The sequence below is a fragment of the Zalophus californianus genome, chromosome 1, assembly GCF_009762305.2.
Source record: "Zalophus californianus isolate mZalCal1 chromosome 1, mZalCal1.pri.v2, whole genome shotgun sequence".
In the NCBI taxonomy this organism is placed as follows: Eukaryota; Metazoa; Chordata; class Mammalia; order Carnivora; family Otariidae; genus Zalophus; species Zalophus californianus.
In genome coordinates this window covers 3,283,550-3,309,740 of record NC_045595.1, presented here as the reverse complement: position 1 = coordinate 3,309,740, position 26,191 = coordinate 3,283,550, and the positions used below count along the sequence as shown (strand labels likewise).

At 60.1% G+C, this 26,191-nt stretch overlaps 3 protein-coding genes across 12 annotated transcripts; all 3 read left to right on the top strand.

The window, feature by feature from the left end:
• The first annotated feature begins 701 nt into the window (after window positions 1–701).
• LRG1 (leucine rich alpha-2-glycoprotein 1) lies at window positions 702–3,982 on the top strand. The gene is made up of 2 exons (XM_027584838.2): window positions 702–836; window positions 1,792–3,982. The coding sequence occupies exons 1-2, from the start codon at window positions 784–786 to the stop codon at window positions 2,801–2,803; spliced, it is 1,065 nt and encodes a 354-aa protein (XP_027440639.1). The 5' UTR covers window positions 702–783; the 3' UTR covers window positions 2,804–3,982.
• Window positions 3,983–4,518: 536 nt separating this feature from the next.
• Window positions 4,519–14,648, top strand: PLIN5 (perilipin 5). 5 transcript variants are annotated; one of them, XM_027584375.2, is made up of 9 exons: window positions 4,528–4,601; window positions 5,133–5,246; window positions 5,623–5,698; window positions 6,144–6,339; window positions 7,200–7,282; window positions 7,652–7,832; window positions 8,803–9,002; window positions 10,281–10,400; window positions 10,609–14,648. In XM_027584375.2, the coding sequence occupies exons 3-9, from the start codon at window positions 5,639–5,641 to the stop codon at window positions 11,137–11,139; spliced, it is 1,371 nt and encodes a 456-aa protein (XP_027440176.2). In that variant the 5' UTR covers window positions 4,528–4,601; window positions 5,133–5,246; window positions 5,623–5,638; the 3' UTR covers window positions 11,140–14,648. The 5 variants fall into 5 exon arrangements, with proteins under 5 accessions (XP_035579436.1, XP_027440177.2, XP_027440176.2 ...); XM_027584377.2 differs by having other exon boundaries at window positions 4,548–4,601; window positions 6,215–6,339; XM_035723543.1 differs by lacking the exon at window positions 5,133–5,246 and having other exon boundaries at window positions 4,519–4,601; window positions 6,215–6,339.
• A 133-nt stretch (window positions 14,649–14,781) lies between these two features.
• Window positions 14,782–26,175, top strand: PLIN4 (perilipin 4). 6 transcript variants are annotated; one of them, XM_035723536.1, is made up of 9 exons: window positions 14,782–14,873; window positions 14,989–15,056; window positions 15,576–15,711; window positions 16,579–16,652; window positions 18,391–19,819; window positions 20,414–21,688; window positions 21,802–21,989; window positions 23,780–23,866; window positions 23,942–26,175. In XM_035723536.1, exons 2-9 carry the CDS (start codon window positions 15,006–15,008, stop codon window positions 24,272–24,274), a joined length of 3,573 nt encoding a protein of 1,190 aa, XP_035579429.1. In that variant the 5' UTR covers window positions 14,782–14,873; window positions 14,989–15,005; the 3' UTR covers window positions 24,275–26,175. The 6 variants fall into 6 exon arrangements, with proteins under 6 accessions (XP_035579429.1, XP_035579423.1, XP_035579422.1 ...); XM_035723530.1 differs by having other exon boundaries at window positions 16,597–16,652; window positions 18,391–21,688; XM_035723529.1 differs by having other exon boundaries at window positions 16,594–16,652; window positions 18,391–21,688.
• The last annotated feature ends 16 nt before the right edge of the window (window positions 26,176–26,191 follow it).

The following is a 26,191-nucleotide window of genomic DNA, read 5'->3' as shown; positions in this document are numbered from 1 at the left end:
AGCAGTTCCTAAAGGGAAATTTGTAGCCTCCAAATGCATTTATTAGGGAATGAGAAAGATCCAAAACAAACAGCACATTAGCTTCAGATGAAGAAACAAAGAGCAGAAGGGGCCCTTGGAGACTGAGTTCAACTTCATGAATATGGAAACTGAGGCCAAGAAAAGTTAAGCCACTTGCCCAAGATCATAAAATAAAGCCATTCCTAGCAGAGCTGGGAGCCAGGGCCAAGTTTTGTTCCTCCCAGGCCATTGTTCAAAGACCATGGAGACTTTTGGCATCGCTTACTTTTGAAATCTAGGTTCTAGAAATTATTTCGTCTTTTAAAAAAGGCCAACAATACATCATGAATTCAAGACAAGTGCTTTTTGTTATCTTCATTGAGCTTCCTGGTTGCTCAAATTTATTGCAAAGAGTATCTCTTGGCTTAAAGAGCTGTCCCTATCCCCCAGGAATGGTGCCTTGCAAACCAGACCCTTGATCCCCGGATTGGGGGAAGCGGGGATTCGGCCCCAGAGATTCTTGGGTGCCCACCCCTCAAAAGCAGGAATCAGGGGAATAAAAAACTGGGTAGAAGCAGGCGGAGAAGGGGGCAGGCAACCCCCCTCCTGCCCTCCCCCTGCCAGGAAGCAATTTTGCAATTCTGACCACTCCCTTTCCCCTGCCTGGCTCAGGTCCAGCCATTAACGGGAACAGGATGTGGGTGAGGACTTCCCTAGGGTGGGTGGCCCTGACCCCAGTCCAGGCAGGTTATAAGGCTACATCACCAGGCCAAGGGAACACAGATGGAAAAGAGAGAGACCATCATGTCCTCTTGGAGCCCAGAGCGAAACCAGAGGTAAGTCCCCACCCCACCCATGGTAGGCAGAACTGGATACTAGACATTTCTGTTTGATGCATTGAAGTCAAAGGGCTAGATGTAGATCTGCAGGCTGGAATAGACCGACAGGCTGTAACTACAGACAGACATGCTCTCATACACACACTCACTATAGAAGTCCCAGGTGCTCCCCGACCCAGGCAGAGAGTTGGAGTCTCACCAACACCTCCCGACCAACACCCCATCAGAGGCCTGCTGGAGGGACCAGGAGGAGCAGAAGCCCCAGCCCTCCAAGGAGTATGGTGCCAAATGTATACCACCCCATCCCAAGGCCAAATGCCTGTCCGAGATCTGCACAAAGCAGGATGCAGTTTCCACGTTCAGAGTTCCTTTTGGAGCCCTGGATTGCACCCGAGCACTTTGGAGCGAGATGGAGCTGCGGCTCCATCAGAGAAAGAAATGTAACCTTGTTTGGACGGAAAGAGGAGGAGGCCAGAGGGGAAACCTTGGGGAAGTCAGAGAGAGCTTCATGGGAAAGGGAGCATTGGGGCTGGGGCTTTGCAGGATAAGTAGGAGTTCACTGGCCCTGCCTTCAAAATGTGTAGCCAGGGAGATAAGAAATGACCCAGAAAACAAGCTAGAACAGAAGAAACCAGAAAGAAATTAGCAAATTTGACTGTAAATAATTAACAGTCCATTGGGGCTGGGCTGGCCATGAAGAAGGGTCGCATTTATGGATCAGACTGAGAAACTCAGTTTTCAGAGAGTTAGACTGCTCTGTAACAGCAGCTACTTCGGGGAGCTGTGGGAAGGTGAGGGTGGAAGCCAGGAGAGGAGCCGGGGATGACTGCACGAGTCCGGGGGAGCCATGAGCTGGCATGGTCAAGGGTGCTGGAAACGGAGACAGGAAATAGTTGGCAGAGTCTGGGGACGCTTTCACCAAGCGAGGTGTGTTTTCTGTCATTGCCTGCAGCCCAGGAGGCCTGAGCTCCCATCTTTGTAGAACACTGTTCGTGCTACTGCTATCTGTGGCCTCAGCCCAGGATGTCACACCAAACCGTGACACCTGCTTGGTGTTCCAGTCGAGCAACGGCAGCTCCGTCTCCTGCCACCCACCTGCCAAACTCCCTCACCGCTTCCCAGCCGACACCGTCTACCTGGTGGTGGAGTTCTTCAACCTCACCCAGCTGCGGGCCGACACCCTCCAGGGCGCCTCTAACCTCCAGGAGCTGCACCTCTCCACCAACCAGCTGGAGAGCCTCTCGCCCAAGTTCCTGCTGCCGGTGCCTCTGCTGAAGGTGCTCGACCTAACCCGCAATGCCCTGACCCAGCTGCCCCCAGGCCTCTTCCGGGTCTCGGCCGCTCTCCACACCCTGGTGCTGAAGGAGAACCGGCTGGAAATTCTGGAGCCCTCGTGGCTGCAGGGGCTCAAAGCCCTGGGGCATCTGGACCTATCCGGGAACCACCTCCAGACACTGCCCCCTGGGCTGTTGGCCAACTTCACCTCCCTGCGCATCCTTGACCTCAGCAATAACCAGTTGAAGACTTTGCCCTCTGATCTTCTGAGGGGCCCCCTGCAGTTGGAAAGGCTGCATCTGGAGGGCAACAGATTGCGGGTGCTTGGAGAGGGGCTCTTGGCACCCCAGCCAGACCTGCGCTACCTTTTCCTGAACGACAACAGGCTGGCCACCGTGGCAGCTGGTGCCTTCCGAGGGCTGCAGCAGCTGGACATGCTCGATCTTTCCAACAATTTGCTCACCAGCGTGCCCAAGGGGCTCTGGACATCCTTGGGGCAGCCCACCCGGGACATGAAGGATGGCTTTGACATCTCTGGGAACCCCTGGATCTGTGATCAGAACCTGGATGACCTCTATGGGTGGCTCGTGGCCAACAAAGACAAGATGTTCTCCCAGAATGCCACACGCTGCGCTGGGCCCGAAGCCTCAAAGGGCCAGACGCTCCTGGAAGTAGCCGAGTCCCACTGAGGCCTGGGGCTAGGGTGGGGAGACAGGCCCGGCAGCACACAGCACGGTACTTAGCAAATAATTCACCTACGGCTTTCCAGAGCTGCCAGGATCCGCTTGGCCCAGGCTTCCCAAAATTCACGTTGGGCTCTCCAGCCTCCTTGTACCCTCTTCCAAGAATGCCTTTCCCTGGGGGCACTTGGCTGGCTCAGTCAGTAGTGCACGCAACTCTTAATCTCAGGGTCGTGAGTTCAAGCCCCACATTAGGCACGGAGCCTACTTAAAAAAAAAGAGAATGTCTTCCCCTGTTTTCCAGATCTCTTGGTCTCCAAGCTCCCTCAGCCTGCTCGGCCTCCCGCTGGCCCAGCCCTGGCTACACTAGGGTTGTCTCTATCTGGTTCTGCCTCCCCCACTTCGGGGGGCTCTCCGAATGCAGGGCCTGGGGCTGGGTTCCCTCATAGCCAGCATCATTCAGTTTGCGGTCGGACCCGAAGGGTTAATAAATAACTGTGGAATGGAATTGGAATACTAGAATAATTCACTGTGTTCTGAGCATCTCCCAGGTTGACTTCCTAGGCCTTCCCAGAGGAAGGAGAAGGAAAGAAGAGGCCTTGACCCAGGGCCTGGGGTGCAGGACATGAGCTTCCAAACGGATCGCAGTTGGGATCTGACGGCCTGCAGCTCCTCCTCCCCCTCCCCCTATCCAAGACTTCACTGGAAATAAAACACTGACCGTTGCCCGGAGTGTCATTTTACCGGTGGATTCCTGCCAGAGCTTGTGTCCTGGGGAAGGTTTAAATTAAACTGGATTGCTTCAGGTCTCCAAATAATTTGTCATGCTGGCCCGTGACAACCCAGGGGGATAGACACCCAGGGCAGGCCTGGGCAGGCTGGGTGGAGCTGAAGGCTTAGGAGCCTGTGTTCTTCCAACTCAGAACCTTGGGCCACCTGCTGACACAGTGCTGGGCATGCTGGGAGCCAGAGTCAGATTTGGGGGGACCGCTGGGTGTTTGGGGGAAGGCCCCCTGGAAGAATGGTCATGCCCACGGTGGTGGTCATTCCAGGCATGACGGTGAAAGCCAGGGAGGGGCCTGGAGTCTGGCAGAGCGGGGTTTGAATCGGATCCCTCAATTTGCTCATCTGTAAAATGGGAATGAGCCGGCCTGAATCCTGGCTGAGTTAAACTGCAGATTTTTTTTTTAAAGATTTTATTTATTCATTTGCGAGAGAGACAGAGAGAGAACAAGCAGGGGGAGAGGGAGAGGGAGAGGGAGAAGCAGACTCCCTGCTGAGCAAGGAGCCCGATGCGGGACTCGATCCCAGGACCCTGGGATCATGACCTGAGCCGAAGGCAGACAGACGCTTAACCATCTGAGCCACCCAGGCGCCCTAAACTGCAGATTTTTTTAAAATAACAAGAAAGACCTTGAGGACTTGCCCAAGGTCACTCCTCGCCGAGGCGGTGGGGGCTGTGATCGTCCTCCACTGTTTCTGCGGCAACAGCTGGGTGACAAGTGGCCAAAACTGGCCAACGTAAGTAGCTCAATCCTGGGGCATCCAGCGTCCTCGAGTTTCTATGACAACCGCGGAGCCCCCCCCCCCCCCCCACCGAGCCCCAGGGAAGCGCGCCGGGTGGGGAGGATAGGCTGGGGCCCCGCCCCCGGGACACTCCTCCGCACGGCCCCTCCCCATTGGTCAGTTCCCGAAGGCCCCGCCCCCCGAGCCCCTATAAGGCGGGCGGGGCCAGCGGTGGGCGGAGACTGAAGCCCGAGTCTGGGGTCCGCAGCGGCACTTGGGGGCCGTGGCTGCGCGCGCTCAGGTGAGTGCCACGCGGAGAGCGTCCAGGAGAGCCCCGCAGATTTGGGGGCTCCAGGTCAGGTGGGCGGGAGAGGATCCAGCGGCGTGAGAGGGGAGGGGGATGACGGGCCCAAGCAGGTGGCCGAGACCCTTGGCCCAGTTGGCTGAAGCTCAGGACCCAGTTGGGCGGGGACCGGGCTCTGAGGGCACAGGGTGGGGATAGGGGAAGAACCGCGAGCGGGAGTCTCAGGTAGAACTCTCCAGTCTGAGTCTGCTTAGATGAGTGGCCTTGGAAACACCCATGGACCTGCTGGCCGCCTCAGTTTCCCTGTCAGTCTGTGGGTTTATTGGGATTCCGCGGCTACCACCCCCACCCCTGCAGCGGGCTGCGTGTGCAGTTCTGTCGGGGAAGGGTGAGTTGGGGGGTCGGCAGGGGCAGCAGGGACCTCCTGTCCTTTGCAGAAGAGGAAACAGCTCAGAGAGGTGAAGGCACTTGCCCAAAGTCACACAGCAGGTAATGGCAGGATTTGAACCCAGGTCTTTCTCTCTCCAGAGCCCATGCTTTGAATCACTACAATGTCCCCACCTTGCCAGAGCTCTCTAGTGTGCACCTACTGTGTGCAGAGCTCTGTGCATGCATTGTCCATGTCCCTCGTGACACTGTGAGGTAGGTATTATCATTACCTTATTTTTCTTAAGATTTACTTATTTATTTGAGAGAGAGAGAGAGCGCACGTGTGCAAGTGGGGGAGGGGCAGAGGGAGAGGGAGAAAAATCTCAAGCAGACCCCCTCCTGAGCGCAGAGCGCAACACAGGCCTCACGCCCCTAAGATCATGACCTGAGCTGAAACCAGGAGTCAGATTCTCAACCGACTGAACCACCCAGGTGCCCCTATCATTACCCTATTTTGAGGAAACTGAGGCCCCAAGAGAGAACAATACTTGCCCAAGTCACAAAGCCCAGCGGGACAGAACCCAAGGCCTGGGCAGGCCCCAGGAAGGCTGGTGTGTAGAGGCCCCTCTCACTCTGTCCTGCCCCTCAGGGTGTTTGCAGCAGGCATGTCAGAAGATGAAGCTGCTCAGCCCCCCAGAACCAGCTTGTGGGAACAGAATCAGCAGGTGAGGGTCCACCCCTCCCATGGAGCAGGGGCACAGGCAAGGGTGGGGGGATATCCCTTCTGGGACAGTTTCAGACCGGGTACCCCTCTCTTTCCTATCCTCGCTGGACCATGGGTGGCTCATCTTCCCCATTTCCCAGAGGAGCACAGTGATGCCCGGGGCGGGGAGCGTCTCTCGCCCGCCCCCAACCTCTGGGTCTCTGCCCGGAGACTCTGCATCAGACCTTGCTCCCAGCACTTCACGCCCGTTGCCTCCGTGAATCTCCCAGCCCTAGAAACCCATTTTACAGATGGGGAGGCTGAAGCCCCAAGTTACGTGTGCAGTCCCCCCAACCCTCTCGCCCACCCCGTCATCCTGGCCCAGAGAGGGCAAGTGGATTGAGGTGTGGCTGAGCTCCCCACCCCCCACCCCCCAGAGGCCACTCTGATGCGGCCTCTTCCCGCAGAGCGTGGTGCAGCGCGTGGTGGCCCTGCCGCTGGTCAGGACCACGTGCACCGCTGTCCTCGATGCTTACAGTGCGGCTAAGGACAGGCACCCGCTGCTGGGCTCCGCCTGCCGCCTGGCTGAGCACTGCGTGTGTGGCCTGACCACCCGTGCCCTGGACCACGCCCAGCCGCTGCTCAGCCACCTGCAGCCCCAGCGTGAGTCCCCCCACACCCGGCCGACGACCCTGGGTCCTGTGGTTTGCCCTGCTGGCCCGCCCTCCGTGCTCTGGATGACATGCATGTGCCTCCGCATGACGTGCTCTGGAGTGGACCCGCTGAGCTGGGACCTCCTCAGTCTTACTTACCGTGTGTGCCGTTTGTCCGTCCACCCGTCTGTCCCCCATCCACCCGTCTCACCCTCCCCCAGTCCTGCCCGCGCCATCTCCTGTCTTCTGCCTGCCCGGCCCCCGCTCTCCATTCTACCTGCACCCCCTGTGGGTTGTCCCTCTGCGGCCGGACCTCCTGGACCTCCGCCGTTAGCTGTTACCGGGGCCCCCCTCTTTCCGTCCCCGTTCTGTGCATCCTCCCGTGTTGAGTGGCCTGACAGACCTCGGGGTCCTCGGGGTCCTCCGCCTCTCCACCTCCCTCCCCGTCTGCCTCTCTGTCGTTGCCCCTACATGTCCCAGGCCCCAAATGTCCCCGCATTCCTGGGGCCAGCTGAGGGGTCCAACCTGGCACAGGGATGGGGCTGGGGCGGAAAGACCCTTGGCTTCACGTCTGACTGAGGAAAGGGGTCACCTGAGGTTCCCAGCGCAGGGTCTCCCCACCTCCTCCTCAGCCAGTTTGGGTGACCTTGAGCCTGCTCGCTGGGGTGTCCGAGCCGGGCATGAGCGAGGAGTCGCCTTGGCTCTGGAGGCAGCCCGGTGGCGGGCTGAGGCAGGGAGGGCAGTGGAGGTGGGGTCCAGCCTGGTGCCCCACCCACACCCTCAGGGTCCCCAGCCCCTCGCAGGGTGGCCCAGGCCTCCCTCTACCTCTCCCGACCTCCCTTGCCTTCACTCCCTGTCTCTCCCCTCCAGTGGCCACAGTGAACAATCTCGCCTGCAGGGGCCTGGACAGGCTGGAGGAGAAGCTGCCTTTTCTCCAGCAACCTTCGGACACGGTACCCTGGGGACCCAGGGAGGGGTGGAGGTGGGAGGGAGCGGCACAACCTTCCGCGTGACCAGCCCGGACACCTGGGCTAGCCAGACTGGGGAGGGGGGAAGGGGGGGCTGAGTCAGGTTTCGGTCCAACTCAGAAAACACCAGCCGAATTAAAATAATCAGCGCCCGAGTTTATCGAGCGCTTAAGACGCGCCGGTTGGGGCCCATCATCCCCTCAACAGCCCTGTGGGGGAGAACGTTTCTTTTCCTCCATTTTATAGAGGGGAAATTGAGGCCCAGAGCCAGTAGGGGACCCCTTGGCACCCAGCCCCCAGGAGCCGGGGTGAGAGAAGGGAGCCAAAAATCTAGAAGGGGCCCCCTCCCACCAGGTGGTGACCTCGGCCAAGGATACGGTGGCCAGTGGTGTGACGGGCGTGGTGGGCCTGGCCGGGCAGAGCCACCGCTGGAGTGTGGACCTAAAGCGCTCCATGAGCCACGCTGTGGACGTCGTGCTGGGCAAGTCAGAGGAGCTGGTGGACCACTTCCTGCCCATGACCGAGGATGAGCTCGGTGAGGCTGGCACCCTCCCGCCCTGCCCTGCCCCTGAGTCCTTCTGCCCAGTCTGCACCCCCGGAGGTGACGGATCAGAGCAGTCCGGGACTTGGGCAGGGCCGCACAGCAGTTCACTAGGAAACACCGAGCTGGAGCCCAGGCCTGACGTCCCCGTCCACGTCCACGGCCCCCCGACCCACATCCTACTAGAAATCAGACCATACAGACCCTAAGAGTCTACGGGGCTTGGAGACTTGAGGGCGCCGGCCTCAAACTGGCCTAGGCAGCGCCTTTAGAATGTCTTACTTCATCGCATGCATTTAACCGTCACACTGTGCCCTCCAAATCCCGATTTGTGGCCTGTCCTCAAACACTAAACACTCGGGCTGAAGGGCATCTGCCCTCTCCCGGGGCGCCTGGCCGGCTCAGTCGGTGGAGCGTGTGACTCTTGATCTCGGGGCTGTGAGTTCGAGTCCCACGTTGGGAGGTAGAGAGGCCTTAAAAAATAAAATTCTTTAAAAAAACAAAACAAAAACAAAACACACCATTCTCCAACTTTCTACATCTTGTCTCTGACCCCGGAGGCCATCTGACTTCTTAACCCCTGCTTTAGGGCACTAGAAGAACTTGTCGAGGCACTGCCTCCTCCACAGAAAGGCTGCAAGGCATTTATGAAACACCTACTGTGTGCCGAGCACTTGTAGGATATTCTTCACAGACCGTTTGGTAGAGGGGTTAACTCCAGCCTGGGTTGGAATCCCGGGGCTGCCTCTTGCACACCATGGGACTTCATCCCCTTTGCCTCAGTGTTCCTCATCTGTAAATGGGGCTAATAGCAGTGCCTACGTCATAGGGTTTGGGGAAGGTTAAGTGAGTTGATATTGGTAAAGGAAAGCTGGGAGCCCGTGGGCTTGTCAACCCAGAAGGAGGGTGAGCAGATGTGGCAGGGGTGGCCACACTGACCCCCTCGCCCGTCCCATCCTCCCAGCGGCCCTGGCAGCCGAGGCTGAGGGCCCGGAAGTGGGCTCCGTGGAAGAGCAGAGGAGACATCAGGGCTACTTTGTGCGTCTGGGCTCCCTGTCAGCGCGGCTCCGCCACCTGGCGTATGAACACTCCCTGGGGAAACTGAGGCAGAAGAAACACCACGCCCAGGACACACTGGCCAAGCTGCAGGAGACGCTGGAGCTGGTGAGAACCTTCTGTCCACTCCCGCGCTGTGATGCAGGCCGGTAGGCACGGCCTGAGTGCCAACCGAGCACCTTGTCCCAAGCTGGTCCGAAGGGGGAGGCACAGCCGAGCTCAGCTGCCTGCAGCCATGCGTGTTCAGGGCTGGGGCCGAGTGGGGACACAGGGCTGGGCCAGCTCAGGGGGGTCAAGGCTCAGCGTGGGGAGATGGGAGGGGGCTTCGTCCCATGAAGGGAGGGGAGTAGGAGCTAGAATTTATAGGTAGTTAGGGTAGCTCAGGAGAGAAAGTGCCCCTTCCCTTGCTTTCCTGCCACCAACCCCAATCCTCCCTGTAGGGAGTAGGTTCTTGCCTCGTCCCTCACCGTCCATCCCTCCCTGCTCCACAGGAACACAGCAGCTCCCATTTAACTGAGCTTGGTGAGTTCAGACGCCCTTAACCTGCTCCTCCTCCATCTCAACCTCCATCCTTCCAGGGGCTCCGGTCAAAACCCAGGAGCAGCCCTCGACTCCCCTCTTCTCCTCCACTCCCACATCTCGCACATCAGCCGGTACCCCAGTTCTGCCCACAGCTCCCGCTTCTCTTCCCCCCACCCAGGTCCAGCCCCCATAACTGCACCTGGTCCATCCGGGACCCCACTCTGTCCTCCCCAGAGCAGCCACCAGAGGGCGCATATGAGCCCCTGAGTCTGTTGATGTCCCTGAGCACAATGTCCTCAAGGTCCATCCACGTGGTAACAGGTGCCAGAATAGCCCTTCCCTTTTAAGGCTGAATCATATTCCAGGGTACAGATGGACCACAGTTTGTTTCCATTTATCTTCTAATGCCTACCCTGTCCTGGGCACCGAAGGCACAGTGGCTCCCTTCAGGACACTCACAGTCCAGTAGGGGGATCAGGGTCAGGATGGAGAACATGCCAGGGGCTGTAGAATCTGCCCAGCCAGGAGGGGAGGAGGGAAGACTTCCTGGAGGAGGAGACATCTACATTGAAACTTAAACTGGAGTGAACGAGGCAGGGGCATGGGGTGAAGGGAAGTGTGTCCCTGGCAGAGACCAGCACGGCCAAAGTGAGTCTGAGCTTTAGGGGACCCACAGGTCGCAGGGTCTGGCCAAGAGCAGAGGAGAGAACGGGCAGGTGGGCCAGGCCGAATCAGCAGGCGGGGAAGGTTGCAGGAAGAAGATGTTCTCCAGATGCTTATCAAGACCAGATCTAGGCTAGGGTGCTGGCTCCCCCGAGCCTCCAAGTCCTCCAGCTCTGACCACCACTGTCCCCATCCCCTCAGATCAACCTCATGCAGGGCGGGGCGACACCCACGGCCCCGACCCGCCCTGGGAAGGTGCATGAGCTTTGGGAGGACTGGAGCCAGCACTCCCCAGAGAATGGCCGCCGGCGCCGCAGCCAGGTAGGGTGACGGGGAGAGGGTGAGCAGGGGGCGTGTGTGTGTGGGGGGGTGTTCTGGATCTGCCCAGGGTCGCCAGGGGCCGGGCTCCAGCTGTCTTAATCCAAGGGCTGAGCTCAGCTGTTTGGAGTGTGCATGGAGAAACTGAGGCAGGGCGCTGGTCCCGGGGGGCGCCCATCTGGGACGCTGAGGCCCCCCCGCTCCCCCACAGGCAGAGCTGGAGACGCTGGTGCTGTCCCGCACTCTGATGCGGGAGCTGCAGAGCACAGTGGACGCGCTGGAGACCAGCGTGCGGGGCCTGCCCCCGGGCGCCCAGGAGAAGGTGGCCGAGGTGCGGCGCAGTGTGGACGCCCTGCAGTCCGCCTTCGCCGACGCCCGCTGCTTCGGGGATGTGCCGGCCGCCGCCCTGGCCGAGGGCCAGGGCAGTGTGGCCCGGGCCCACGCCTGCGTGGACGAGCTGCTGGAGCTGGTGGTGCAGGCCGTGCCGCTCCCCTGGCTGGTGGGGCCCTTCGCGCCCATCCTCGTGGAGCGGCCTGCGCCCCCGCCGGACCTGGAGGATCTGGTGGACGAGGTCGTGGGGGGCCCTGACCCCCGCTGGGCTCACCTGGACTGGCCGGCCCAGCAGAGAGCCTGGGAGGCCCAGCACGGGGACGGGCCAGCCCTCCCAGAGGACATTCGCAAGGAGGAACCCACACCCCCGAGCCGCCCCAAGCACACCCTGATGCCAGAGCTGGACTTCTGACCAGATAGGGCCGGGGGGCGGCAAGCAGGAGGCCGCCTATATCCCGAGGTCCCTGCTGCCCCCTAGTGGCCATGCGTCTGCACTAACAGCCCGTGCTGCGGCCTTGGCCCAGGGGCAGGGTTGGGGTGGGGGGCTGAATCCAGAATCTCAGACCCTCCCCAATCCTTCCCTTGGACATATGGGGGCTGGAACCCAGTCCAGGTCCCACTAGCCTCAAGCTGGGTTCATCTATCTGTGGCCCCCATCCCTGCACCCCAAGAAGCAGATCAAAACTCCCCCACAAATGCACACATTTTGCCCAATGGCTTCTACCTGGGGTTTTGAAAAGTGAGCACCCTCTTCCCCCGCACCTTGTACATCCCTGACTGAGGGGTCCCCGAAGATATCCAGCTGTATCAGCTGGACCTGCCAGACCCACTTGCTTTGCCCTTTGGGGTTTGTGATCCAACATAAAGGTGCTTTGTGTTGTCCAAAGGCCTGTGGCCTCTGTTCAGGCCGGGGTGGGTCTGAGTTGCAGGGTGCTGGGGGCCTCAGGTGTTTCTCTGCTTGGCAGAAGCCAAGATTGGAGATTCGAAAGCAGTGAGAATGCCTCTCCAACCGGCTTGACATCCGTCTGGGGTCCCACCACTAGCGCCAGGCCCACCGGGGTTAGGCATCCAGATGTAGCTTCCTGGAATAGAAGCTATTCACACTTTAGTATAAATGAATTTCTTGGAAACGGCAGAGAACAGGATCGGAGGGAGGAAGAAGTCAGTTGGGGCAGCCCCTCCTACGCCAACCTCCCTAGACCCGCAGGGGCTGATCTTGCTGTGATTTCTCCAGCTGCTCTGGTCAGGGTGGGGCAGACAGAGGTAGGGGAAGGGCCACGGGCCAGTCTCTTGGGGGCCTTCCCATCCTTTAACCGAATTCTTCGCTGCCCCTCAAACTCCCCTGTGGCTGGGTGGGGTGTTAGGAAACCACAGTGTAATGTGGTGAGGTCAGGGTGGCCCCTGGCTTCCCTAGGACCTGGCCCAAAGGCAGCTCTGGGAGGTTGAACTACCTCCCACTAGCCAGATTCACTCCCCTGCCCCTGCTCAGGAAAGTCCATGGCTCCCACTCACCCTCAGAGCAACTATCCAAACTCCTCACCCTGGCATTTGAGAACTTCTGGTTTCATCCCAGATGAAACCCCTCCACAGACATTGCTGCATTCCCACCGAACTGTGCATATTCCCTTACTACTGGGCCTTTGCCCAGGCTGTGCCTGGAATATTCTCCCAGCCCACCACCCATCTCTTGGACACATCCGACCCACTGTCAAGCCCCAGCCCCAATGCCACCTCCTCCAAGAGGCTTTCCCTAGAGCTCCAACCCTCCACAGCTCACCTTCTTGGGACTCCAAGCCCCTTCTACCTGGACTTAGAGCCACAGGCAACCTTGCCTTCTCTTCCCCCACAGGACTGGGGGCTCCTGGAGGGCCGGGTGGTGAGGATGGGCAGAGTGGCACATGGGAAGGGCATTTTGCAGAGGTAGGCTCGGGCAGAGACGTGGCAGTGGGGAAGTTGGTGTGGCAGGAACAGTGGCAAGGGAAAGCTAATGGACTGAGGGAAAATTTTGGAGTTGGAGCAGTAGATAAGGCCCTGGGGTTGAGCCTCAGCCTGGCCTACAACTGGGTGGGCAAGCTATGTGCCTCATTGGAGCCTGGTTTCTCCTCTGGGGGGTGGGTATGAACGTAATGAGGCGACTGCGCTCAGTCCTAGGACCTGCTTCACGCTCGGGAGCTGCCGTTCACTTATTCATGTGTTCGGTCGACAAACACATACTGTTGAGCACCTGCTATGTGCCAGACAGGCAGCAAACCAGATAAAAATCCTGCTGTTGGGGACCTTACGATGCAGCTGGAGAGACAGACAATGAACAAGAAAACTACGTAAATTATTTGTCTTAGTTTTAGTAGATGATGAGAAATATAAAAGGGATGGAGGATGGGGGCCGTGTGAGGGTAGGAGGAGGGGTGTGTATTTTTAAATAGGAGAAGGGGGTCGAAGAGGGCCTCTCGGAGGAGGTGACACGTAAGCGAAGACTGACGAGCATTCCGGGCAGGAGGCATGGGCTGTGTGTGCAAAGACCCTGGGGCAGCACCAGGTCTGGTGTGTTGCAGGAACAGTGTGTCTGGAGCAGAAGGAGTTGAAGGGAGAGAGGGAGGACAGGGAGGTGATAGGGGCCAGGGTCGTGAGGGGGACTAGGGTTTCCCCCAGGGAGGTGGGAGCCCTGGGGGGGCTGTGGGCAGAGGAGGGTGGGACCTGACTCGGGTGTTAATGATCACTTTGATTGTCTTTGCTGGGTTCCTCTCCCCTCACTGTGCTGTGGCAGCCTGTGGGAAGGGGAGGGGCACACCCAAGGTTTCCCTCCTCCCCTGCCACCTTTGGGAAGCATTGGCTGGGAGGACAGAGTTTGGGGGACATCCCCATTTTGTTCCCCAACTGTTTGGCAAACACAGTGATGGCTCCAAGGAGATGACCTAGGGGTCATCAGGCTGTGTCTGAACGCTCTCTCCTCCCAGCTCAGTGCCCAGAGCCACCAACGGGGTCCGCCTCCTACCCCCACCAGCATGTAACTGGGATCCCTGTCCCAGGACCGGGCAGGGGGGGACGCTTAGCTCGGGGAGGGTGTCATTCTTCTGCTGGCCTGTGCACCTACCCACAGACAGCCCACTCTGCACCTAGGCTCTGGGGCTGGGTTCCAATCCTGTCTCCGCCACTTTCTGGCTCTGTGGCCTCAGGCACAGGATGCCTCCTCCAGGCAGTCACCCTGGGTTGTCCCAAGCCCGCCAGGTCCGCATCTCACTCCTAGGATCCCCCGGCTCTTTTGGCACCCTGTATCCATCCACATTTTGGCCCTAATTTATCAAGGGACGTCCCTCTTGGTGAGTGACGCATCCCCTCCCTGCTCAGGAGAGACCCTGTTCCTTTCTTTCTGCCTGGACAATGCTAAGCTAATGTTTGTTGAGTACCTGCTGGGTACCAGGCACTGGGGTAAACGGGTCACATGCTTGACCACACTTTGCACTCAGAGCGGTCCTATGCGTTGGCCCATTTAGCCAAATGTTTATTAAAATGCTGAGTGTGCACCAGGTACAGATCTATTGCAGGAGACATAGCTGGGAACAAAACAGGTCTGAAGGAGGAGAGGGAGGGAGCTGTGTGCTGTGGGGAAGGGCCCTCCAGGTAGAAGGAACAGCATGTGCAAAGGTCCTGGGGCAGCACCACTCCTGGTGCGTTGGAGGAATGGTGAGGAGTACCGCGCGCTGGAGCAGAACGAGCGAGGGGGAGAGAGCTGGAGGAGGTGAGGACAAGGAGAAAACAGGACGTTGTGGGCCACGGTGAGGAGTCTGGAAGGGTAAACTGAGGCCCAAGGATGTTCACTGGCTGAGGTGTCCCAGCAGAGCGGCGAGGAGCAGGCCGGCAGTGCCTCGGGGGCATGGGATGGCCCGAGAATCCATCAGCCCGGTGGGGGCGGGGGCCGTGGGCAGAGGCCGCCTGGTGCTGATAGTAGGGGAAAGGTGCTGGGCCCAGGGCCCACGCTGGGCAGGGCGGGAGGCACGTGACTGCCCAGGGCCCTCCCCCAGCCCGCTGGCTGCCTGCCCCTGCCGCCGGGGCCGCGCCTGCCCGAGACCCTATAAGGCCTGGTAGCCGAGAGCAGAGCTGTCAGCGGGCTGTGCCTCCGTGGCTCCGAAGGGCCCTCACGCACTCCAGGTGAGCGATGCCAGGGTGAGGCTGGGGGTGTGGTCAGGGGGCTGCTTGGCTTACAGGTGTGGGGCAGGAGGCCTGGGGGCCCCCTATTCACACACCCTCTCCGCCCCCCTTCCAGCTGCTTAGAATTTTATCATGTCCACCCACGAAGAAGGAGGCCGGGATCCTCCCAAACCCAAGGGCAAGGTAAGGGGAGGTGTGTGAGGGGGAGATCCCTGCCAGGGCCTGGGAGCCCCCCAGAACCTTGGCAAGGTGACCTCCACAGTACTGGGGCCCGGAGGGGCTTCCCAGGTGAGGTGGGAAGCCTCTGAGAGCCATGGAACCCACTCTTCCCTCCTGTCCCAAGCTGGAGAATGGGTGGGGGGAGTGGGGGCCTCGAGCAACCCTCAGCTCCTTCCCCACTGTGTGATCTTGAACCAGCCATGGCCCCTCTCTGAGCCTCGGTTTCCCCATCTGTGAAATGGGGGCCGTGGAAGGCAGAGGTCTTTGGAGACCCGGAGGATGACCTTCTCCTCCATATGGGAGGCAGGCTGACTCTGCCCATTGCCCAGACAAGGAAACTGAGACTCAGAGAGGCTAAGACTCCTTCCTCGGGTCACCCAGGAACAAGGGGGAGGTGACACAGGAACCCAGGGCTGTCTGATGCTTTCCCCCACTCTGCCCCCAAGGCCCAGCCCTGCTAACGCTGCTCCTTGCCCCATGTAGACCCTGGGGAGCTTCTTGGGGTCCCTGCCTGGCTTCAGCTCTGCCCGGAACCTGATGGCCAGTGCCCACAGTTCAGCGAAAGAGGCCCGGCTGATCGCCGATCCCGCAGGAGCCTCTGCCCAGCCCCAGACTGAGGGTGAGTGGACAGCTCCACCGAGGCAGGGGCTCTGGAGGTGGGCCCCAGGAAGAAACCCTCCAGAGGGGGCTTTTGGCCACTTGGGGGCGGTTCATATGTGTCAGCGTCATCTCAATAGACACTACGGGGCTGGCATGCTCATTTTAGTGCCAGATGGGGAAACTGAGGCATCAGTACGGCAGGTGAGTGGCCCAAAGTAGCATAAGCAGCAACAGTGGGGTTGTGAACACAGCCTGTCTCCCTGCGATGTCCCCTACTTTCTCGACCCCTCCCCCGCCTCCCACCCCATTTCTGATGCACCACGGACCAGGGCCTGGTGTTCCCCATGTCTGAGCTCATTGACGATTTCCCTCCCGGTTCTCAAAAAGGGGCTTCGGCTTTCCGGGGCTCACACAGCCCGGGTGGGGAGGCTCTCCACCCTTTGGGCAGCCCTGGGGTGTGCAGAGGGGCCGATTCAGGTAGTATGGGGCTGGGGCAACTGCCTGGACCGGACCTTACTCTGGGCCCAGAGCCCGGGGCTGCTGACTTCTGCTCCACATACCTGGGCCCGAGGAGTAGCTGCCAGCCACAGCAGGGGCGGGGGGCGGGGCCCTGAGTCCTCCTGCCGTCCCCCTCGGGGGAGTGTCCAGGCAGGGACAACTCCAGGGAACTTCTGCTCCAGGAGCCCGAGACCCTGGAGGTCAGCGGAGCCTCTCGCAGGGCCCGGGACAGCGCCAGCCCTGTGGCTGTGCATGTCCCCTCCTGCCGTCCCTGGCAGGGTGGCTGGGACATTCCTGACCTTTCAGGCTGTGCCCACCAATTGCGCAATGGGCACCGGGGTGGCCAATGCCAGCCCACATCCCTCGCCCTTCCCGGTCGCCTGACCAGCTCCTGTCCCCTCAGCAGCCACCAACCTGGAGCAGACGGCCCACAGGGAGAAGCTACCACCGCCTTCAGATAAGGTGAGAGGTGCTGGCAGAGGCTGATGGTCCCCACCTCCTTCTGGGGCCCCTCCCGGGATGTTTCGGTTCCGGCCTTCCGAGGGGTTGTCATAGGCCAAGCAGAGGGCAGACGCCCGTGTGTGTCCTGCTGTTGGATTCCAGGTACTGGTTCCCCTCCGAGCTTCTGTGTGCACATCAGCACGGCAAGGCTCCACATGGTCAACAGAGAGCCCCCCCCCCCGACGCCCCCGCACCTCCCCGGCTCCGTCCAGCATCACGGGACGGAAAACACAGGCAACTCACCGTGTGTCGGGCTTTGGGCTAAGTGCTTTCTGCGTGCTGCTTCACAGTTAACGGGCCCCGGGAGGAAGGGAGCCATAGTACCCCACACGGCAGCTGAAGCACAGAGAAGGCGAGCCACCTGCCAAAGGTCACACAGCAAGGCATGGTAGTGTAGTACCTGAACCTTGGGCAGTTAGAGGCTGCCCCGATGATGGGGACTTCCCGCGCTAGCACATCCCCAAGGCCTGGCCAAGCGGAGAGACTGATTCCAGAGCCCTGTTAGGACTCCTCGGCCCTCAGCTCAGCCAGATGGGAAAGGCAGAGGGGGAAGGACACCAGAGGCCCTCCGGCCCAGATTAAAACAGACCCTGGCAGTCACACCCTGTCCCCTCCCCCCCTTCCTCTCCACTCCTTGCCTCTCTCAACCCACATCAATTGAGCACCTACTACCTGCAAAGTGCTTCAGGCACCTTGACTCCCTTCCTCCATAATCCTTGAAGGAGGCACTGCTTTAGCCACCATGCTCTAGACAAAGCTCAGAGAGGGGACATGGCTTGCCTGAGGTCACATAGTGAGGGGCTGGGGGGAGCAGAGAGCTGAGATTCAAACTCAGGTCCCCGCAGACAGGAGCCCAAATGCCCACTTGAAATGATGCTGGGCAGCAGGGAGGCACTGGTAAGAATAAAATTTCTGGGCTCCTCCCCCTCAGCAGTCTGGCTGTTTGGAGCCAGATGAGTCTTGGTTGTGGGACGTCCCGGGCACTGCAGGGAGGGTGCACTCGATGCCAGGAGCACCCTCTCCCCCGAGTCACGGCAAGCCCAGACATCCAAAGACGCCGCCCGAGGTCCCCTGGAGGGTAGAAGCACCCCAGTGCAGAAGCCCTGGCTTACAAACAGCACACTCGTGGCTGAAACTGCGTGCTGGCACTCTGAGACCATCACCACCCTGTGTTAGTTTAACTAACTAGAGAAACCGCCCTTTGGGAGGTCAAAAATGATGAAACTAATTGACGGGATCCCATGACTCAAACCCAATACTTGTCCCTGTCCTTTTGCAGGTATTACTCTTCTAAATGTTGATTCTCCTCTCTTACTTGAAGATGTTCCTTTTAATGAGGGAGTTGGTCTCCCCACTCACGGGGAAACCAGGCTCGAAAGCTGCCAAAAGTAAAAAGTAGGCAGGGTGAACACACTATGTCATTCAATGAGTGGCACTGAGCCCAAGTTCAGGGGACTTTGGCAAGGGCTCTGGAGCTGTAGGGACCTGCCATCAACAACGGGGACCATCTGCCACTGGGACAGGGCTGCTTGAGGCTGGATATCGGCCTGAGAGGAAAGTGTGCTGGGGTGGGAGGTGAGCGGCTGGCTTTCTGGGGGACAGTCCCCCTCCCTGAGGCACACGAAGGATCAGCTTGGCTGAAGTCTGGGGTGCAGTGTCTCCAGCTCTCCTCTTGACCACTTGTGTCCTTTCTTACCAGATGACCTCTGACGCAAAGAACCTGGTGTGCTCTAAGATGACCGAGACCAAGGGTGCCATCTCCTCTGGGATGGCCAACATGGTGGACACAGCTAAAGGTGTGGTGCAGGGAGGCCTGGGCGTGACCCGGTCTGCACTCACGGGCCCCAAGGAGACTGTGGCCACTGGGGTCACCAGCGCAGTGGGTGTGGCCAAGGGCACCATCCAGACTGGCCTGGACACCACCAAGACCGTCCTGATGGGCACCAAGGACACCGTGTGCAGCGGGGTGACCGGTGCCATGAATGTGGCCAAGGGAGCTGTCCAGACTGGCATGGACACCTCAAAGACTGTCCTCACGGGCACCAAGGATGCAGTGTCCACTGGGCTCACTGGGGCAATGAACATGGCCAAAGGCACCGTTCAGACTGGACTGGACACCACCAAGAATGTTGTCACAGGCACTAAAGATGCAGTGTCCACCGGGGTGACAGGGGCAGTGAACATGGCCATGGGAGCCGTGCAAACTGGGCTCAATACGACCCAAAACATTGCCACAGGCACCAAGGACACCGTGTGCAGTGGGGTGACCGGTGCCATGAATGTGGCCAAAGGAGCTGTCCAGACTGGCATGGACACCTCAAAGGCCATCCTGACTGGCACGAAAGACACTGTGTCCACAGGACTCACAGGTGCACTGGGTGTGGCCAAGGGCACTGTCCAGACCGGCCTGGACACCACCAAGACCGTCCTGACGGGCACCAAGGATGCAGTGTCCACTGGGGTGACAGGGGCAGCGAACATGGCCAAGGGCACCATCCAGACTGGCCTGGACACCACCAAGACCATCCTGACGGGCACCAAGGACACCGTGTGCAGTGGGATGACCGGTGCCATGAATGTGGCCAAGGGAGCCGTCCAGGGAGGTCTGGACACCTCAAAGACCGTCCTCACGGGCACCAAGGATGCAGTGTCCACTGGACTCACTGGGGCAGCGAACATGGCCAAGGGTACCATCCAGACTGGCCTGAACACCACCAAGACCGTCCTGACGGGCACCAAGGATGCAGTGTCCACTGGGGTGACAGGGGCAGCGAACATGGCCAAGGGCACCATCCAGACTGGCCTGGACACCACCAAGACCGTCCTGACGGGCACCAAGGATGCAGTGTCCACTGGGGTGACAGGGGCAGCGAACATGGCCAAGGGCACCATCCAGACTGGCCTGGACACCACCAAGACCATCCTGACGGGCACCAAGGACACCGTGTGCAGTGGGATGACCGGTGCCATGAATGTGGCCAAGGGAGCCGTCCAGGGAGGTCTGGACACCTCAAAGACCGTCCTCACGGGCACCAAGGATGCAGTGTCCACTGGACTCACTGGGGCAGCGAACATGGCCAAGGGTACCATCCAGACTGGCCTGGACACCACCAAGACCGTCCTGACGGGCACCAAGGACACCATGTGCAGTGGAATGAGCGGTGCCATGAATGTGGCCAAGGGAGCTGTCCAGGGAGGTCTGGACACCTCAAAGACCGTCCTCACGGGCACCAAGGACACTGTGTGCAGCGGGGTGACGGGTGCCATCAATGTGGCCAAAGGAGCTGTCCAAACTGGCATGGACACATCAAAGGCCATCCTGACTGGCACCAAAGACACTGTGTCCACAGGGCTCACAGGTGCACTGGGTGTGGCCAAGGGCACCGTCCAGACCGGTCTGAACACTACCAAGACTGTCCTGACGGGCACCAAGGATACAGTGTCCACTGGGGTGACAGGAGCAGCGAACATGGCCAAGGGTACTGTTCAGACTGGCCTGGACACCACCAAGACCGTCCTGATGGGCACCAAGGACACCGTGTGCAGCGGGGTGACCGGTGCCATGAATGTGGCCAAGGGAGCTGTCCAGACTGGCATGGACACCTCAAAGACCGTCCTCACGGGCACCAAGGATGCAGTGTCCACTGGGCTCACTGGGGCAATGAACATGGCCAAAGGCACCGTTCAGACTGGACTGGACACCACCAAGAATGTTGTCACAGGCACCAAGGATGCAGTGTCCACTGGGGTGACAGGGGCAGCGAACATGGCCAAGGGAGCCGTGCAAACTGGGCTCAATATGACCCAAAACATCGCCACAGGCACCAAGGACACCGTGTGCAGTGGGGTGACCGGTGCCATGAATGTGGCCAGAGGAGCTGTCCAGGGAGGTCTGGACACCTCAAAGACCATCCTCACGGGCACCAAGGACACCGTGTGCAGTGGGATGACCGGTGCCATGAATGTGGCCAAAGGAGCTGTCCAGACTGGCCTGGACACCTCAAAGACTGTCCTAACTGGCACCAAAGATACCCTATCTACTGGGCTCACAGGAGCACTGGGTATGGCCAAGGGCACCGTCCAGACTGGCACGGAAACCACCAAGACTGTTGTCATAGGCACTAAAGATGCAGTGTCCACTGGGGTGACAGGGGCAGCGAACATGGCCAAGGGAGCCGTGCAAACTGGGCTCAAGACGACCCAAAACATCGCCACAGGCACCAAGGACACTGTGTGCAGTGGGGTGACCGGTGCCATGAGTGTGGCCAAAGGAGCTGTCCAGGGAGGTCTGGACACCTCAAAGACCATCCTCATGGGCACCAAGGACGCAGTGTCCACTGGGCTCACTGGGGCAATGAACATGGCCAAAGGCACCGTTCAGACTGGACTGGACACCACCAAGAATGTTGTCTCAGGCACCAAAGATGCAGTGTCCACTGGGGTGACAGGGGCAGCGAACATGGCCAAGGGCACCATCCAGACTGGCCTGGACACCACCAAGACCATCCTCACGGGCACCAAGGACACCGTGTGCAGTGGGATGACCGGTGCCACGAATGTGGCCAAAGGAGCTGTCCAGATTGGCATGGACACCTCAAAGGCCGTCCTGACTGGCACCAAAGATGCAGTGTCCACTGGGCTCACCGGGGCAGGGAGTGTGGCCAAGGGGACAGTGCAGACCATCCAGAATTGGTTACCTGGTACCGAGGACAGTGTCTGGAGTGGACTCCCCAGTTACAGTGCCCCAGACAAAGGAGGGGAGCAAACTACCCTGAGACCCGAGGAGGCTCTGTCCTCTGGGGTATCCAGCGCCCCGGACACTCTCTGTACCGGCCTGGACCTTGCCAGGGAAGCCACTGCCGTGGCCACAGGCACCCATGGGGCCACCCGGGGCAGGGAGGATGCAGGACACGAAGGAGCCGTGAGCTTTGCAACGCTCCGGGACGAGCTGGGGGAGCTGGGGGATATCTTCCACCCCATGGACGCCGAGGAGCAAGGTGAGAACAGCATAGCCGGGCCCACCTCCCTGGGAGGGCTTGGCCTCTGTAAAACCCAAGCCCTGGATTTTCCAGGGGCCTCTCGGATTGAGGAATCCTGTCTTCCTTTCCAGCTCGGCTTGCTGCGTCCGAACCTGAGCCAAAGGTGCTCACGGCCGACCGCGGCAGCTATTTCGTGCGTCTGGGTGACCTGGCCCCTGGCTTCCGCCAGCGGGCTTTTGAGCATGCCCTGAGCCACCTGCAGCACAGCCAGTTCCAGGCCAGGGCTGCGCTGGCCCAGCTGGAGGACTCCTTGGAGCTGGTAAGACCCTTGCCCTCCCCCACGGCACCTTCCTCAGAACAGCTCCCCAGGCTCCCCCAGGCCTTCGGCACCGCTGAGAGCTGCCACTCACGCTGGGGGGCGGGCTGCACACAGTCCAGCAGCAGCCCATGGTGGCTGATGCAGATGGTGAGGGACCCCCGGCTCTGAGAACCTCCCGGTTCCCAAGCTGAGTTTTAGATGTTCAGATCCATCAGCCTCATTTACACACGCAGGGAGGAGCCCAGTGATGCGGCCTGAATCGGGATCCCCTGGGGTGTGCCCACGCAACTGTGTTTTCAATCAGTGCCCCGTGCTCTCTGGTGAGCCAGTTTGAAGAGCACTGGTCCAATCCAGTGGGGTCTCGATGGGGCTGATCAGGCCTCTGGGACGCTGGGCCATGTCCGGGGGCATCCGTAGCTGTCACGACTGTGGGAAAAGGTGCACCTGGCATTGAGAGGGGTGGGGCCAGGGATGGTGCTCAGCCCCGACCCAGCGCCCGGGACGGAGCACGGGCCTGACCCAACAGAGGTTTTGTTGGGGGGGGGGGGTCACTCTGGCTGCTGAAGGGAGAACAGGCTGGACCTAGGAGATCAGTAAGATTTCCACAAAAATCCTGGCAAGTGACAGACAATGGGGCCTCAGGGCTCGTGTCAGCGGCAGCGAGAGGCACCTGTGCTCAGGTTGTGCCTCCAGAGCAGGGCTGCCCCGGTCTGTGGGCGGGCTAGATGTGGGGCATGAGAGAGAGGGACCCTAAGGAACCTCGGAGACTTAAAATTTTTTTGAAGTATCGTATTTAAGTAACTTCTATACCCAACATGGGGCCTGAACTTAACAATCCTGAGATTGAGAGCCGCAAGCTCCACCGACTGAACGCTCAGCCAGGCACTCTGCCTGGGAGATTTTTAGCAGGGGGCCCCAGGGGAGGTACCGAGTGGGTTGAGAGTGAACAGTGAGAGCTTGGTTTTGGATGGGGGAAACTGGAGCTGACTAGCGGGCCCCAGATGGGAGTTGCCGTGGTGCGCGCTGGGAGGGGGACTGCAAGTTGGGAGTCCACACCTGGCCCACGTGCTGCCTCCCCCACGCCCCAGCTGCTGGGACAACGGAGATTGGTGGTGGGGATAGGGAGGCTCCTACGTGCTGGCGACCCAACAATCAAGGAAGGAAAACTGCCAAAAGAGCTTTACCTCCACCCAAGGGGGGAGATAAACAGGCAAGAAACAAACATCTGCAATAACTCGACAGTGATGTGCCTCTGAGAATAATGAAATCTGACAGGGAGGACTAGAGGCCACTGCACTGGGTGGCCGGGGAAGGCCTCACCTGGAGGACAACCTCGAGCCAAGACCGGATGGGCACCATGTGTAAGGCCAGAGGAAGCATGCTCCAGGCCGGGCAGGCAGCATGTGCAAAGGCCCTGAGGCAGCAGCATGCTGGAAGTGGTCAGAGGACAAAATGAGGCTTAGCGTGTCCAGAGCAGTGTGACAGTGTCAGCAGGAGATGAGGTCTGGGCAGGCCAGGGAGCAGACAGTGTAGGCCATGGTGAAGAGCTGGATCTTATCCAAAGGGCACTGGGGAGCTATGGGAGGGTTTTGAGCTGGGAAGTGTTTATTTGGTCTCTGACAAGCCCAAGAATATGGATTATTGCCCATCCTGACACAGATGGCTCTTCCACCACGCCACGAGGTCTAGACACGAGGCTCTAGGGCCAGGCCCAGGAATGTCCCCAGGGGAGAGTGTGTGAAAGGACCCTGCCGAGAAGCCGTACTTTCTCTGCTGGGCTCTCTTTCCAGATTGAAAGGGCCAAGCAGGCTCCAGAAAGCCAGCCATGGCTGGACCAGGGTCCGAGCAGCAGAGTGGAGGGAGCCGCTCCCCAAGAGGTATGTAACAAAGGGCCACGGCTCCCGCTCTTCTCCCCCAACTCCTGCTTACCTCACCCCTTCCCTCCCCCGCAGGTGCCAGGCTCCGGGGCTCTGTCCAGGGCCTGCGGCCTCATCCAGCAGCTCCACGTGGCCTTCAGCACCCTGGCCTCCGGCCTCCAGGGCCTCCCCTCTGAGCTCCAGCGGCAGGTCGGACAGGCGCGCCACAGCCTCTGTGAGCTCTACGGCCTCATCTCCTCAGCCAGCTCCGTGGAAGAGCTGCCGGCAGAGCGCCTGGCCCAGAGCCGCGGGGCCGTGGGCCAGGCATGGCAGAAGCTGGAGCAGATGCTGGAGAGTGTGCAGCATGGCCCACCGCTCTGCTGGCTGGTGGGGCCCTTTGCCCTGCACCCTGCTGGGCAGCAGCTGTAGGTCCCTCCTGCCCACGAAGCCCTCCGCGGAGCCTTCTCCCCAGCCCAAACCAGCTCCAAATCCCCGAAGGTCTGCACCCTGCAGGCTGGCACTGCCTGGCACCCGTGGGGGCACCCAGGACTTTTGAGTTCAGCCGCACCGCGCACCCAGCTCTGGCCCTGCCTACGCCGTCCGCCCTTTCTTCCCAAGCACCGCTGGGCCTTCTCCTGGCCTAGGGGCCCAGGGCTGCTAAGACCGCTGACAGAGGGCCTTCCCCTGAAGGTCTCAAGCAAGCACTTCAATTAGGAAAGAGCAGTGGAAACATGCCTAGGTCTAGAAAGTTCTCCAGTCAGCAGCCTCCACAAGGCGCCCTTTTATCTTTGGGGCACCCCAGTCTGGGTCCTTTAGCTACCGGCACAGCAGGGGCTCCTCCATCATCCTGGGCTCCCGGAGCACTGTCCTCACTCCAGAAGCATACACCCCAGCCCTCAGCAAACCGTATTCCATTGTACCAGAAGGTACCAGAATGCCACTGTCACCCGGCGCGGGCTCCTACCGCCTCTGCTGACACCCAGCGTGGCCAAAGGGCTCTGAGGGTGAAGCTGCAGCAGCCCACTGTGGCCTCGGCCCACCCCCAGAGCTGATGTTTTGTGGTCCCCAAGGTCCCTGGGCTGAGGAAGGAACGAGAGGTCTTTCCCGCGGGGGATGGGGCCCTAGGGGGTATATGACAAAATGTGCTCAACACAGTCCCACGCTCCCCCCAGGCTGGCGAACACGGGCTGGGACACACGCAGCGTCCCCTCCTTCCCGGCCACATTGTCCCTAAATGCCCAGGGCAGCCATGCGAGATGGGCGGCACGTGAGGAAGCTGAGGCTCCCCCTCACTGAGCCTCACCTGTCCTCCAGCTGGGGGGAGCCCCGCCAAGGAAGCTCCCGTATCCCACCCACAAGCCCCCCCAACTCCGGCTACCTCCCTCCCTTAAGGAGGGCTTGAGGTGCCCTCATACCAGCCCCCTCTCAGAAACAATGGAGTGCTCCAAGCTCAGGACACAAGGCCAGCCTTCCCCAAAGGGTCGTCACTAGTTCCTGGGAGCCGGCCGTGGTGAGACACGGGGGATGGGTCCGGAAGCCCTCTCAGGCCCGCCCCCCCTCAGCCTCCCCCACAGGTGGAGGCGCTGGGAGCACGGCCATTCACGCCAACTGGGCACAGTCACTGGAGCTTCAGTCCAGCCAGACCAAACGGGAGGACACCAGGCTCCGAAGTCCCACACCGCACCACAGCCCCGGCTAGGATGGAGGCACCTGACGAGGGGCAGGGCGGAGGGCACACGGTGGACCCCACTGTGGATGCAGGCGCCTGGCCGGGAGCCACACACATCTGTCCAAACCCACGTGCCGGCCCTGGGAGCCTGGGGTCACTTTACAGGTGAGGAACGAGAAGCCCAGAGTGGGAGTGCCACTTGTCCGAGGTCACAGAGCAAGGCCTGCCCCCAGTGCTCACATCCTCTGAACATCAAGGACAACGGCTAGCCCACAGCACCCCCCAAAGCCTGAATGGCTTGGATGCCCCAAGCTGCTGCTTCTGGGGACCCTGGGTCTTACCTGCAGCCTGGCCAGGAGCAGGAACGGGAGCAAGGCCCTGCAATACTGTCTGGGCTCTAGCATGCTGCACGCAAGAGGACCAGACCACAGACAGCCTCTACCTGAGCCTGCGCTCCTTCTAAAAAGGCCTCCCACCTCCCCTCTCCTTCACCGTCAGCTCTGCAGGCCCAGGCCGGGCAAGGGCCGTGTCAGAACCGAGTTCACATTCGCTGTGAACGGTGACCTTGTGGCTTAAACCCTCTGTCCCTGGACGGGCCCTGGACAGCTACACCAGCAATCCTAGAAAACCGAGCCAATAAAAGTGACTTTCATTAAAAAAACCCTTTATAGTCATTT